We start from the raw sequence: 15,219 nt of genomic DNA, 5'->3' as shown, positions 1-15,219 counted from the left end.
CATAGATGCTGCTGCACCCGCTGAGTTTCTCCAGCACTTTTGTCTACCTTCGATTTTCCAGCATCTGCAGTTGCTTCTTAAACAAACGATCTGTGTTGTGGGGTGGGCTCATCCACGTATCTGCCTAACTGTTGGGGTGTTTTCCTCCCTGCCCCTCCCATCTGTCTCTCTGTAATTCCCTTGCCACATTCTCCGTGGTGAAGCTTACTATCTTCGAGCTTAATTCCCGGATGGCGGGACTGTTATATGTTTATAAAATGGAGCAGCTGGGCTTGTATATGCTGGAATGTAATGATAATAATAATGGATGGGATTTATATAGCGCCTTTCTAATACTCAAGGCGCTTTACATCGCATTATTCATTCACTCCTCAGTCACACTCGGTGGTGGTAAGCTACTTCTGTAGCCACAGCTGCCCTGGGGCAGACTGACGGAAGCGTGGCTGCCAATCTGCGCCTACGGCCCCTCCGACCACCACCAATCACTCACACACATTCACACACAGGCAAAGGTGGGTGAAGTGTCTTGCCCAAGGACACAACGACAGTATGCACTCCAAGCGGGATTCGAACCGGCTGCCTTCCGGTTGCCAGCCGAACACTTAGCCCATTGTCGCCATCTGTAGGAGATTAACATCTCATTTGAATGGTTCGATCCATTCCCAGCTACGTTCGATCGCTACGGTGACTTGTTTTACCACACTGTTACTTGGGTATTGTTGAAGCATGTATCCTTTGACCCTCTCAGCAGCTCATCAGTGCTCTCCATTCAATTACCCATTTTCAGCTGACATTATGGTGATCCTACCCAGCATCGATCCTCCACCAACCCCTTTTTTTAAACTGAATTCTCTGACAGTTTGAGATCAAGGACTGAATGAGCAGATATTCCCTTGTCTGAAAGCAGTAGGAAAACTGAGGAGATTCTCTCCCATAGCTTTGGCAGCCAGCATCATCTCTCTTCCTGACAATTAAGATGCAGGGCCAGACACATTGCAGCCTCAGTCTTATGTTTGTCCCTGATAGGGGCTCAAATTCAATAACATAATCTCAGCGGCAAGGTGGCACAGCGGTAAAGATGCTGCCTCCCAGCCCCAGAGACCAGGGTTCAATCCTGGCTACGGGTGCTGTCTGTACCTTCTCCTCGTGACCCGCGTGGGTTTTCTCCGAGAACTTCTGTTTCCTCTCACACTCCAAAGACGTACAGGTATGTAGGTTAATTGATTTAGTATATATATGTAAAAATTGTCCCCAGTGTAGGCTAGTGTTAGTGTGCGGGGAGCGCTGGTTGGTGCGGACTCGGTGGGCCGAAGGGTCTGTTTCCACGCTGTATCTCTAAATTAAACTCAACTAAAATCTGATTTTGGGCCCTACTCAGCTCAACCTGTGTTGATGCATGCTATTGTGTCTGACACACATCAATATTCTAGTACACCCTAGCCAGCTTCCCTGGCTTCTATCCACCCCCAAAATAATGAGGCTATCCGTGCTCTGACTCGCACCATGTATCCCCCCCACCCAAGCCTGTGCTCACAGGCCCAGCTAAATGATACTCTCTTTCTCAACCACATGCAACTTTCCCCACCAGTACCACTTCCTTCCTTTCATTCATTCATTCATTCGCACCCATCATAACGCCTGGAGTAACTCTGCCTCACTCCCACTTGTCTCAATGTTAATCCTCCCATCTGCTCCTCGTTGTTTATCCCTGGGTGTAAATTCTGGAACGGTGTGTGTGACTGAGAAAAACACTCTGTACTCTGGCTGTGCCCAAGTGCCGTTGAAATGAATCGGCGTTGAAAGGAACTGCAGATGCTGGTTTAAATCAAAGATGTGCACAAAATGCTGGAGTAACTCAGCGGGACAGGCAGCATCTCGGGAGAGAAGGAATGGGTGACGTTTCGGGTCGAGACCCTGCTTCTGACTTTACAGTGGCTGTTGAAATGAACCCTGATTTGCTCCCGTCTCTTGACCCCCGTTTTGTTTTATCTCCTCCAGCAGAAGACCACCCGCTGCTCCGAACAGGCCCACGATTATCCGGGCATCCGAGCAATCCCTACTGGATTAAACAGTGGGATTTATCCTGTGAAGCATTTTCTTGTAGGCTATAGTTGATTAGCCCTACCTTTGCCTATTTGACCGCTGAGGGGCATTAGCGGTATGAAGCACAGGAACCACAGGGCTGCGTTTTCCCAAGTGTAATCCCGACATCTTGCCTTTTCACTCAAGCTGGAAGCACTAAGAAGATCTTAACTGAACTTTATTTAAACAAAGATTTACCTCTTGGTTTTGTTTCCCTGAACACCAGACTCTCGGACACGATATCTCTCGCTCGTTGCTCCACTGATCTGCCCTGTTGAGAAACTTTGCACTTGCCAAATAAGCAGCAGAATTGTTTTATGCCTTTTCCCGCTTCCTGGTTGTCGGTGCCACTGTATGTGAATGGGTTGTAACCACACAACATCTGATGTCTGGGCATCTTTTGTGTTGCTACTGCCTCCCAAACTTCAAGCCAGTAGCCCAGGAACCTTGCTCCATTCCACTGCTGCCTGGAGTAATGGGAGCCTCCACGGTTCCAGCACCCTGACTTGAGATTTGTGGCGTTTAATGATCCCGCAAAAAACGGATTTGGGATCGTGAATGCCGTGACATTTGAGCGGTCAGCAAGCGGGAATTGTGCAAGATGAATTGAGGGGATACAGCAGTAACCTACCCCTTGGACGCGGGAGGGGGGTGGGAGGTGGGTTGAAGAGACGGTGTGTGAAGCGGTGCAGGTAATGTATCAATGAGTGAGGTCTCTGACTGAGGATGATGCTAGAGGGGGTTGTGCCGGCAGCAATGCTGAGAGTCTGTGCACAGACTGCTGCAAGCAGAGGTCCACCAGTGGCTGGTTGCTATGTTCTCTTGGCAGAGAATCAGTCAGCGCCATCTAACTTCCAATTTAATCTCAGATTCCAGGGTTTGAAGGAGCCAAGGTTCATGGACCCAAGGTCATGTGGATGAGTGTGGAGTTGTCCTCCTACTTCCTCCGGGATCTACCTTTGTGCCTCATTTGTTTCTAGTTAACTACTAGCTGAGAAAGGGCTTGACGGATAGCCCTGAAGTCTCATGCTAAACCCATCCCGTAACGCCCCTTTTAGCTGTTGCAAGTAGGGTTCATGTCAGCTTTACTTGAGCTGAATATCATGCTGGAATAAGATGTCCACACTCTAGGTGGGACTGGTTAGACCCTTAATACTAATTAACCTGCTCGATATCTGAGCTTTGTCCCAGTTGGAATTTATCAAGTTGGAATCCATTTTGCTGAGTATTTTCACGTATAAATTCTTGTTGTAAATAACCCGTTCATTGATTGTGACAATATTCAGCTAAGGGGGCGGTGTTGTCGGTTGTCTGTCCCATCAGCTACTGTTACACAAAACCTATTCCCCTGTTACAAACTGGGCATTAACTTCTAACCTACGACATTCTCTGTGCAAAGGAAGTTTAATCTGGTCGTTACAAAGTACAAGTCATCGAAATAGGACACAAACAAAAATCAGGAACAGTGTAAGAATAGAGCTTCCTCGAGACTGTAATCGGATTTTCTCTCTCTCCTTATCCTCCCCACTCACCACCCAAACACCCTCAAACTCAAAAGTCCATGGTAAGGTTATCCAAAGCAGAATGGAATAGTATTTGAGAGTCCTCTGTGCATTCGATGGGAGTGGGTTCAAAGCAAGGTTCACCTAATCCTACCCTAGAAATTGTTTTTTTCAGATGTCCTGCAGTCCTGACTTGGTGGGAGCAGTTTTATATAAAATATATATATTAGTTATTGAATCAAAACTAATTTCTCTCACTTTTAGAGGGAGAATTTGCTGGGTCTAATCCTTGAAACTTTATCACTTTCGCAATAAAGAGAATGCCACTGGAGTGTGGAGCATGGGTTCCACAACGTTTCCAGGAGTTTTAGCACCAAACTCCTGATGGTTTTTGTAATATAAATGGCAAAATCTGATCAGCGATCTTTCTATTCTAATTTCTAGAAGAAAAAAATAACTGAATTAATTAACTGTTTTACAAAATAGTGACAGGTCTTTTCCGGTGATTATTTCATCAAATGTTCAGATCGGGGTTCCGTTTCATCTCACAGAAACCCAAGAATGTTTCCTCTCCTGCTGTGTGATTCTATTGACTGTTAACTGATTTGAAATGAAGTGCCTGCACTCTGTACGGTAATTAATTGAAATAAAGGGATCGACAGTAGGAGCTTTCCTCATGTCTATGTTCTGTTTTCCTTTTTTGCCTGGCTTTGGTTTCTTGAGGGGAGGGGGGGGAGCAATCTTGCATCAACCTGGCAATGGTGGAGGGCCTGGTGAATTAAAATAATACCGATGTTGAATTCTTTGCCACAGAAGGCGTTGGAGGCCAAGTCGATGGATATTTTTAAGGCAGAGATAGATAGATTCTCGATTAGTACGTGTGTCGGGAGAAGGCAGGAGAATAGGGTTAGGAGGGAGAGATAGATCAGCCATGATTGATTGGCGGGGTAGACTTGATGGGCCGAATGGCCTAATTCTGCTTCTATGACTTATGACATGACCTTATATGATAGAAATGTGAAATAAAAATGAAAAACGAAACAATCAGCAGGTTCATGCAGCATTTGGCGGAGGCAAAAGTTAACATCTGCGGCTAGGAGCCAGCGTTTGTTTTGTTTTTAAGGGTTTTCTGCTTTTGTGGAGTGCTTGGGGCTGAGTTGGGATATTTACGTGACAAGAAACTGATAGAGAGAGATATACTGAGAGGATCGAAAATGGGGTTTGATCTTGTTACTAGCTTGTGATCTTGGGACTTTAGCATAGCTTCCAAGATGCTGCCCAACCCAAGAGACTATTTGCCGTGTGCTGGCTACAGAAGCAGGTCTACAATCACATATTACAATCGCTCCACACTCAAATCTCTACTCCTACAGCAATATTTCTTAACATTGATTGCAAGCTCAATTGTAATCATGTAATCAAAGTCCTCAACGACCTCCTCACCTCTGCTGACACTGGTTCCCTCAACATCCTCATCCTCCTCGACCTGAGCGCAGCCTTCGATACAGTGAACCATAACATCCTGCTCACCAGACTCAAAGACCTCGGTATCGAAGGTACTGCACTCAGCTGGCTCCGTTCCTACCTTTCCAACAGATCCCACTTCATCTCTCTCCACAACCACACCTCTGCTACAGCCACAGTCACTCAAGGCGTTCCCCAAGGCTCCGTACTCTGCCCCCTCCTCTTCATCATCTACATCCTCCCCCTTGGTCAGATACTCCGCCACTTCAATCTGGACTTCCACTGTTACGCTGATGACACCCAGATTTACCTTGGCACCAAATCCCCCCCACAATCCCCCCCCTCTCCCATATCAACTCCTGTTTGTCAGCTATAAAAACCTGGATGCAACATAATTTCCTCAAACTCAACAGCGATAAGACAGAATTCCTCCTCATAGGCTCCAAAGCCACACTCAGCAAAATCAATAACCCCACTCTCACCATCGACGGCACCACCGTCTCCCCAGGCCCGCAACCTTGGCGTGATCTTTGATTCCACCCTCTCCCTTGAGCCTCACATCCGCCATGTCATTAAAACCTCCTTCTTTCATCTCCGCAACATCGCCAAACTCAGACCCTCTCTCACACCGCCTGTTGCTGAAAGACTCATCCATGCCTTCATCTCCTCCCGACTGGACTATTGCAACTCACTTCTCCTTGGCATCAGCTCCACCTACATCAACCGACTCCAACTGGTCCAGAACGCAGCCGCCCGACTCATCACCCACACCAAATCCTGGCATCACATCACTCCAGTCCCCAAAAAACTTCACTAGCTTCCCATCTCCCACCGGATCACCTACAAAATCCTGGTCCTCACCTACAAAGCCCTCCACCATCTGGCCCCCCCATATCTCACTGACCTCCTCTCCCCCTACCAACCCTCACGGTCCCTCAGATCCACATCAGCCGGTCTCCTCTCCATCCACAAGTCCAACCTCCGCAGTTTTGGGGACAGAGCCTTCTCCAGGGCAGCTCCCAGGCTCTGGAACTCCCTCCCCCAACTGATCCGCAATTCCGTGTCCCTCACCATCTTCCAGTCCCGCCTCAAGACCCATCTCTTCACCTCTGCCTATCCTTAGCCCCACGTCCCCGTCCCTTTTCATCTGTGCATTAATTGCCTCATACTGTGTTTTGTATTGAATTCTGTCTTTACTTTGTGTACTAGTCATGTCTCTACTATTTATTTCATTCCCTTTACATGTTTTTCCTCTACATGCTCAATTTTTGTAAGGTGTCCTTGAGACTCTTGAAAGGCGCCCATAAATAAAATTTATTATTATTATTATTATGTATTGTCTTTCCGCTGCTGTTCGTCATTCCTCCGAGATCTTCAGTTTCCTCCCACACTCCAAAGACGTGCAGGTCTGCAGGTTAATGGGCTTTAGTAAAATTGTAAATTGACCTTAGTGTGTGTAGGATAGTGTTAGTGTGCGGGGATCGCTGGTCGGTGCGGACTCGGTGGGCAGGAGGGCCTGTTACCGCGCTGTATCTCTAAACTAAACATTAACTTTTAAATATTTCATTGCATTCCCCATCAGATCAACTCCTTCCACTGAACTCCAGCTTTGCTTGACTCCCCCTCCTGGCCCAGACAGATCCTCCACCTCGATAATTAAAAACGTCATTCAATCCATTCCATAAATTGACTCTTTATTTAATGCCACTCCGCACTTCAAATGGGACGAACTTCCAGTTTATTTAACAATAACAAACATGCAGATATCAATATACTTTCATGGGAGTATTCTGTTAAAGTATCATTGTGCAGCAACTTCGATACAATTCACTTCAATCTCAACCTCCTCCAAAATCCCAACTAACCCCAAAAATCCAGCATGCCTACCCCAAACCCAGGAATAGCCTGTGACCAGTCGGCCACTGCCAGTTGACAGACACCTCTACTTTTTACATTTTCTTAAGTTAAGTTTGAACTTTCCTCCGATCATCAAAGAGACTTTTCAACATATAGACCTGGACAAATGACACCACCAACATCACGCCAAGATTGAATGCAGACCAAAAATTCACTCGCCCCAAATTTCCCTCCTGTAGGTTGCGGTCCCGAGCCTCAAAGGCTCGGAGAATAGCCTGGATCTGCATGCTCTTGCTCAGCTTGTGGTTCATGTTCCCGATCGCCTCCTGAGAAATGATGGATGGACAGGCAGGGTGAATACGAGATTGGGAGAGGGAAAAAACACAGGCCGCAATCAGTCTATTCCATTTTACTTCTTCCCATTTGGAAAACTCTGAGGAGAACTACATACATGGGATCCTAGGATGAACGGATTGTTGTGTAGGAAGGAACTAAACCGAAGATAGACACAAAATGCTGGAGTAACTCAGCAGGACAGGCAGCATCGCTGAAGAGAAGGAATGGGTGACGTTTCGGGTCGAGGCGAAACGTCACCCATTCCTTCTCTTCAGCGATGCTGTCTGTCCTGCTGAGTTACTCCAGCATTTTGTGTCTATCTTGGGTGGAAATTTGTTAAGAGTATACGTTTGTGGCAGGTTTAGATACAGTAAATAGAGGGACAGTGTTTCCGTTATCAAATTGTACAAGGAGCAGCAACTATAACATTCCGGGCAAAACATTCAAGAGACGTGCAAGGAAAATATTTTCTTGTTAATAAGAGTAGATGTGATCTGAATCTCGCTACTTGCAAGGCTGGGTTTTTCCAATGGGATTTGGAAAGGCATGTGGAATAATTTGCAACATTAGGGGAAAAACAAGAGCATTTAACTGATTGGATTACTGAACCAGAAGACAGCATGGATGTGTTTAAGACGGAACTGCAGATGCTGGAAAATCGAAGGTACACAAAAATGCTGGAGAAACTCAGCGGGTGCAGCAGCATCTATGGAGCAAAGGAAATAGGCAACGTTTCGGGCCAAAACCCTTCTTCAGACAGCATGGATGTGATGGTCCAAAGAGTTTTCTGACTCTTGTACGGACAGCATTAGATTAGTTTCAGAACAGAGGTCACAGTCTCAGAATTAAAGGACGTTCTTTTAGGAAGGAGATGAGGAGGAATTTCTTTAGACAGAGGGTGGTGAATCTGTGGAATTCTTTGCACGGAAGGCTGTGGAGGTCAAGTCAATGGTTATATTTAAGGCAGAGATAGGTAGATTCTTGATTAGTACAGGAGTCAGAGGTTATGGGGAGTAGGCAGGAGAATGGGGTTGGGAGGGAGAGATAGATCAGCCATGATTGAATGGTGGAGTAGACATGATGGGCCGAATGACTCAGATCACTCCCATCTGCTCCTATCACTTATGTTCTTGAATGATGTGCAGAGATTCTACCGCTTACCTTGTTAGGTAGGGTGTGACACTGATTCCAACTCACCTTGATATCGTCAATCTTAATATCCAGCAGCTCCTCGGGTTGCACAATCTCCGACCAGTCCTCCTGAGCATCATCAAAAATCACCTCAAAGAAGATGAGCTTCTCAGAAATGGTGCTGAAGGAATTATCAAAGCAGATTTTGTAATCCCCATTCATTGTAGGCTCAATTCTGTGGAACAATAGAAATATCCTGAGTAAAAGACCCAAGGGCTGGTCTGTTGAAACATATCGAAAGCATTGATAAAAATGCTGGACATCCACACATCCGCCCGAAACGTTGCCTATTTCCTTCGCTCCATAGATGCTGCTGCACCCGCTGAGTTTCTCCAGCATTTTTGTGTACCTTCGATTTTCCAGCATCTGCAGTTACTTCTTAAATTAAAGCATTGATAACGTGGCTTCTAACATTTCCAAAGTGTCCCAAAGTGTTTCACGGGCAACACCAGAAAGAAATTCCACATAAGACATGAGAAGTTATTTGGAGAAGTTCAAACAATGTTAAGGGAAGGAATTTCAATTAACAGCTGAAGACACCATTGATAGTTGTGGGTAGACAAAAATGCTGGAGAAACTCAGCGAGTGAGGCAACATCTATGGAGCGAAGTTAAATAGGCGACGTTTCGGGTCGAGACCCTTCTTCAACTCTCCTTGATAGTTGTGGAGTGATTTATGATCAGTTTGGTTTAGTTTATTGTCACGTGTACAGTGACAAGCTTTAGTTGCAAACTAATCAACCAGTGGGTGAGTACAATGTGATGCCCTGCAGAGTCAAACAGCAAAGTCTGAAGAAGGGTTTCGGCCCGAAACGTCGCCTATTTCCTTCGCTCCATAGATGCTGCTGCACCTGCTGAGTTTCCTCAGCAATTTTGTGTACCAGCAAAGTTCATAAGTCTTCTTCTTGTGTATGACGTGCACCGCCTAAAGTTGTAGGACAATTTGTTCTCTTTGATTATTGTTCTATTTGATCGTATTTGATTGTGCACGCCGGGTTGATTGCATTCGTCGAAACAGTGAAGGTTGCAATCTCCCACCCCACCCAGTCCATAAGTGAAGAATGGCCGTTCCCAGAGAGTGCTGATGCTGGGAACATACTCCTGCTTTAAGCAGCATCTTCTGGCAGCAGGACATCACACGCACGGTAGACTACGAGCTATAAGAAACCGTCTGTCTGTGTGCTTAAACTCACGTATGGACACCATCGGACTTTCTGGATTCTGAGATCAGGTTTACGCCATTTGGAGCAAACACATTGAAATCGACGTCCATGCCCGCACCTCCAATTACCTGCAACAAAACCACAGCCCAGTTACAGAGATACCCAACCCCAATGCTTCATCCTCATCCCAAGAGCTTGAGAATGGGAATGGGAATGGGCGCAAACCAATACTATATTCCAATGGCCGTTTCAGTATCCTTAAAGCAAACACCAAAGGTGAACAGGAATTAAAAGATGAAACAAGGACTCAAGAAGTTACACTGAATGAAATGACATTCTCAAACCACAGCTCAAACTGATTATGAGCAGGAAGGAACTGCAGATGCTGGTTTAAGCCAAAGATAGACACAAAATGCTGGAGTAACTCAGCGGGACAGGCAGCATCTCTGGAGAGATGGAAAGGGTGACGTTTTGGGTCGAAACCCTTCTTCTTTGAAGAAGGGTCGCAGCCTGAAACGTCACCAATTCCATCTCTCCAGAGATGCTGCCTGTCCCACTGAGTTACTCCAGGATTTTGTGTCTTAGAAGAAGGGTCTTGACCCAAAAAGTCACCTATTCCTTCTCTCTAGGGATGCTGCCTGTCCCGCTGAGTTACTCCAGCATTTTGTGTCTATCTACAGCTTAAACTGATATTGTACTCCAGAGTGACATGGTCTTTACTCAGTGCTACGTGGGATGGATGCACCAAGGCCATTGTTTCTGCCAGGCGATGAGGGTGGATAATCTCTGCTCCAAGGATGATGCTGCACAGTTTCCACACCACAACCTGCTGTGTTTGCTACTCACTGGGAACGTTTCTAAGGCTCTGGTATGTTCATCTTTCGAGTACTTTGGTAAACTAACAGAAAGGCGGAGGTTTGTTTTTAAAGGTACACAAAAATGCTGGAGAAACTCAGCGGGTGCAGCAGCATCTATGGAGCGAAGGAAATAGGCAACGTTTCGGGCCGAAACCCTTCTTCAGTTTGTTTTTAAAGATTGAAGGGATGAACGGTGTTGGTTTTCAATGGGGCTGTGACAGATGTGCATGAATTACTGGAAGTTAATACACTTACAGCGCCATTTAGAAGTTAATTGGTATATTGGTATTTATTGCAAATCGATTTGCCTAAAGCAGTTCTCTAATTATATAGGGCGGTGGTGAAACCATAGCTGGAATATTGTCTACGTGTCTTTCTCTACGATACAAAGGAGGATATACACCAGGTAAAGGAGATTGATGCAGTAATCTCTTTTACAATAATGAGACTTGCACCATCATTGAAATATTCAAAGTTCTTACAAGACATGGGCAGGATAAGCGTGAAGCACGTCTCAGGATTGCGGTGGTTAGAATCGAGCTTACAATCGCAAAATAAGGGGTTGACCACTCAGGATAGAACTTGGGGAGAAAGAAATACTTCCCCACAGAGGGTAGTGAAGATTCCTCCCCACAGCCATCAGACTATTAAACACTACTTCAAAAAAACTCTGAACTATAACAGCCTATTACACTTTATCTGTTTATTTATGGGTGTATATATATATATTCTATGCTATATGGACACACTGATCTGTTCTGTATTTATGCCTACTATATTCTGTTGTGCTGCAGCAAGCAAGAATGTCATTGTCCTATCTGGGACACATGACAATAAACTCTCTTGCCTTGACGAATCTTTGGAATTCTCTGCTCAAGGGGGATGTGAAGGCTCAGTCTTTGAGTATTTTTGAAAGAAGATCAAACGCTTTTAGATAATGAAGAAATATTAGTGCAAGGAAATAATTCCACCATAACAGATCAGCCATGGTCTTATTGTTTAAGAAGGAACTACAGATGCTGGAAAATCGAAGGTAGACAAAGGTGCTGGAGAAACTCAGCGGGTGCAGCAGCATCTATGGAGCGAAGGAAATAGGCGACGTTTCGGGCCGAAACCCTTCTTCAGACTTCAGTCTACCATAGATGCTGCTGCACCCGCTGAGTTTCTCCTGCCATGATCTTATTGAAAGGCGATGCAGGTACACGGGGCACTAAGCCTACTTCAGAATCTGGTTATCATGTTTCAATTCAAACTAAGGGTCTGTAGTTCATCCATGTTTAATTCTGAAAAGCAGTGGAAAAGGAGCAGTCCTTCCTCAACCGAAGCACACAGATCTTAAACATAGAAACATAGAAATTAGGTGCAGGAGTAGGCCATTCGGCCCTTCGAGCCTGCACCGCCATTCAATATGATCATGGTTGATCATCCAACTCAGTATCCCGTACCTGCCTTCTCTCCATACCCCCTGATCCCCTTAGCCACAAGGGCCACATCTAACTCCCTCTTAAATATAGCCAATGAACTGGCCTCGACTACCCTCTGTGGCAGAGAGTTCCAGAGATTCACCACTCTCTGTGTGAAAAAAGTTCTTATCATCTCGGTTTTAAAGGATTTCCCCCTTATCCTTAAGCTGTGACCCCTTGTCCTGGACTTCCCCAACATCGGGAACAATCTTCCTGCATCTAGCCTGTCCAACCCCTTAAGAATTTTGTAAGTTTCTATAAGATCCCCTCTCAATCTCCTAAATTCTAGAGAGTATAAACCAAGTCTTGGCTCACAATTAAAACAAACATTACTCAGTGTCAACACCTATGCCGTCAAATATTGATATACACAATGATTGATCATCCGCAGCTCTGAAGAAGGGTCTCGACCCGAAACGTCACCCATTCTTTCTCTCCAGAGATGCTGCCTGTCCCGCTGAGTTACTCCAGCTTTTTGTGTCTGCCTTCTCAGGATTTGGCAGGTCTCAGTGCTGAACCCATGTTAATAACTTAATTGATGGGATGCAATTTCATAATTTCATACCGATACCAATCTAGAATGGATTGTAAAAATGGAGATTGTAAAGAAGCTTCAAGGGGATAGGTTAAGTAAATGAGCAAGCGCATGACAGCTGGAATATAACATGAGGAATGTGAAGTTACAGAAACAGAAAATAGGTGCAGCAGGAGGCCGTTCGGCCCCTTCGAGCCAGCACCGCCATTCATTGTGATCATCCCCAATCAATAACCCGTGCCTGCCTTCTCCCCATATCTGTTTACTGTTTCATGTCCCAGAAACTGGGACATGAAACAGTAAACAGATATGGGGAGAAGGCAGGCATGGGTTATTGATTGGGGATGATCAGCCATAGTGACAGATTGAGGAAATGTTATGCGGGCAAAAGCATCTGTGTAAAGTGAAAAGCAAAGCAAACGATGCATTAACCTTTACTACAAAAGGAATAAAAATCAGGGGTAAACATGTCTAGCTAAAATTACTTAGAGCATTGGAGTATTGCACACAGTTTCTGACTCCATTTTTAAAAGGATATGGTTGCAGTGTAACTCAGATTCATAAATCTGGTCTCTGGGGTGGCAGTTTTCCCTGTGAGCAGAGGTTGGCAAAGTTTGGACTGAGTTGAGTATTCGTGGGCCTTTAGAAGAGAGAACAGGAACCGGTCTTGTCTGGAGAGCTAAATAAGTGCAGGCCTCGCCCGGGGACATGCTGGCCTGGGTATACCGGATGCACTCGCCAGCTCGCCCCCGCCTCCACTCCACCAGAACCAGGACAGGCACAAAATGCTGGAGTCACTCAAGTGGGACAGGGGCAGCGTCTCTGGAGAGAAGGAACGGGTGACGTTCCGGGTCGGGACCCTACTTTATCTGAAGAAGTGAGAAGCAGAGATCTCGGGTTCAGCTGAAGTGTCACATTTGGAATTGAGACACATTTCGCTCCTGTGGAATTCATTGAGACAAAACTCCTCACACTCTGGGGGCCCGGGGAAGGTTAGTGGGTCTAAAGCAGTGGAGTTAATCTAAAGCAGAGGTCGATGTTCCTGTGCTAAAGGGTGCTGCTTACTTACACAGCCACAGCCCTACCTGATATTCCAACTCCATGCTGTTGTTGTGGTCTGCGCTCTGGTAGAAGCATTCTTCCCTGCCCGGGGGCAAGACGAAGGTGAACTCCGAGTCGGAGGGTTGGTTGAAGTTGGCGAAGGTGGCAGAGGAGTAGGCGAGCAGGGCGAGGAGTAGTCGGCTCCCGCAAGCCGCTGCCCGTCCAGCCCCGACCTCCATGTCCCGTCCCGTCCCCGGCCGCTACTTCAGCAAAACTTCTCGCTTCCGCACCAACTTCATTGGTCCCCGCACACACACACTCACACACACACACACACACACGCCAATGGACAAGCAGGCAGTGTGTGGCCCTATCAAGCCGACGGCCGCACCCCTCCCACAACTGTCATTCATGCTCAGAATGTGGGAAGCAACTGGTTTACACAGAGGATAGACACTAAATTTGAGTATAGGAGCAGGGAGGTTCTACTGCAGTTGTACAGGGTCTTGGTGAGACCACACCTGGAGTATTGCGTACAGTTTTGGTCTCCAAATCTGAGGAAGGACATTATTGCCATAGAGGGAGTGCAGAGAAGGTTCACCAGACTGATTCCTGGGATGTCAGGACTGTCTTATGAAGAAAGACTTGGTTTATACTCTCTAGAATTTAGGAGATTGAGAGGGGATCTTATAGAAACTTACTAAATTCTTAAGGGGTTGGACAGGCTAGATGCAGGAAGATTGTTCCCGATGTTGGGGAAGTCCAGGACAAGGGGTCACAGCTTAAGGATAAGGGGGAAATCCTTTAAAACCGAGATGAGAAGAAATTTTTTCACACAGAGAGTGGCGAATCTCTGGAACTCTCTGCCACAGAGGGTAGTCGAGGCCAGTTCATTGGCTATATTTAAGAGGGAGTTAGATGTGGCCCTTGTGGCTAAGGGGATCAGAGGGTATGGAGAGAAGGCAGGTACGGGATACTGAGTTGGATGATCAGCCATGATCATATTGAATGGCGGTGCAGGCTCGAAGGGCCGAATGGCCTACCCCTGCACCTAATTTCTATGTTTCTAAATGCTGGAGTAACTCAGTGGGTCAGGCAGCACCTCTGGAGAACATGGATAGGTACAAAGTGCTGGAGTAACTCAGAGGGTCAGCTAGCATCTCAGGAGACAAAGACTAGGCTTGTATTCACTGGAGTTTAGAAGGATGAGCGGGAGATCTTATAGAAACATATAAAATGATAAAAGGGCTGGACAAGCTAGATGCAGGAAAAATGTCAGGCAGCATCTCTGTGGAGAATGTGGACAGGTACAAAGTGATGGAGTAACTCAGTGGGTCAGCTAGCATCTCTGGAGAACTTGGACGTACAAAGTGCTGGAGTAACTCAGTGGGTCAGGCAGCATCTCTGGAGAACTTGGACAGGTACAAAGTGCTGGAGTAACTCAGTGGGTCAGCTAGCATCTCTGGAGAACTTGGACGTACAAAGTGCTGGAGTAACTCAGTGGGTCAGGCAGCATCTCTGGAGAACTTGGACAGGTACAAAGTGCTGGAGTAACTCAGTGGGTCAGCTAGCATCTCTGGAGAACTTGGACAGGTACAAAGTTCTGGAGTAACTCAGAGGGTCAGGCAGCATCTCTGTGGAGAATGTGGACAGGTACAAAGTGCTGGAGTAACTCAGTGGGTCAGCTAGCATCTCTGGAGAACTTGGACAGGTACAAAGTTCTGGAGTA

At 46.2% G+C, this 15,219-nt stretch overlaps 2 protein-coding genes across 9 annotated transcripts in view; one reads left to right on the top strand and one right to left on the bottom strand.

The window, feature by feature from the left end:
• dnm2 (dynamin 2) overlaps positions 1-4,252 on the top strand; it is a 38,811-nt gene extending 34,559 nt beyond the window's left edge. For 3 of the 8 annotated variants that reach the window (XM_033050906.1, XM_033050905.1, XM_033050900.1), the window contains one exon: positions 2,002-4,252. In XM_033050906.1, the coding sequence (XP_032906797.1) occupies positions 2,002-2,068 (67 nt within the window). In that variant the 3' untranslated portion in view covers positions 2,069-4,252. Of the gene's footprint in view, positions 1-1,998 lie in introns of all 8 variants that reach the window. The other 5 variants (XM_033050898.1, XM_033050904.1, XM_033050899.1 and 2 more) reach the window with 3 other exon arrangements.
• A 2,473-nt stretch (positions 4,253-6,725) lies between these two features.
• Positions 6,726-13,780, bottom strand: tmed1 (transmembrane p24 trafficking protein 1). Its single transcript, XM_033050907.1, has 4 exons — positions 13,535-13,780; positions 9,625-9,722; positions 8,439-8,607; positions 6,726-7,231 (listed from the first exon to the last, which is right to left on the bottom strand). Exons 1-4 carry the CDS (start codon positions 13,727-13,729, stop codon positions 7,013-7,015), a joined length of 681 nt encoding a protein of 226 aa, XP_032906798.1. The 5' UTR covers positions 13,730-13,780; the 3' UTR covers positions 6,726-7,012.
• Between the last annotated feature and the right edge of the window lie 1,439 nt (positions 13,781-15,219).

Source organism: Amblyraja radiata, chromosome 35 (genome assembly GCF_010909765.2).
Source record: "Amblyraja radiata isolate CabotCenter1 chromosome 35, sAmbRad1.1.pri, whole genome shotgun sequence".
NCBI classification, from domain to species: Eukaryota; Metazoa; Chordata; class Chondrichthyes; order Rajiformes; family Rajidae; genus Amblyraja; species Amblyraja radiata.
This window is presented reverse-complemented; position numbering and strand designations above follow the sequence as displayed.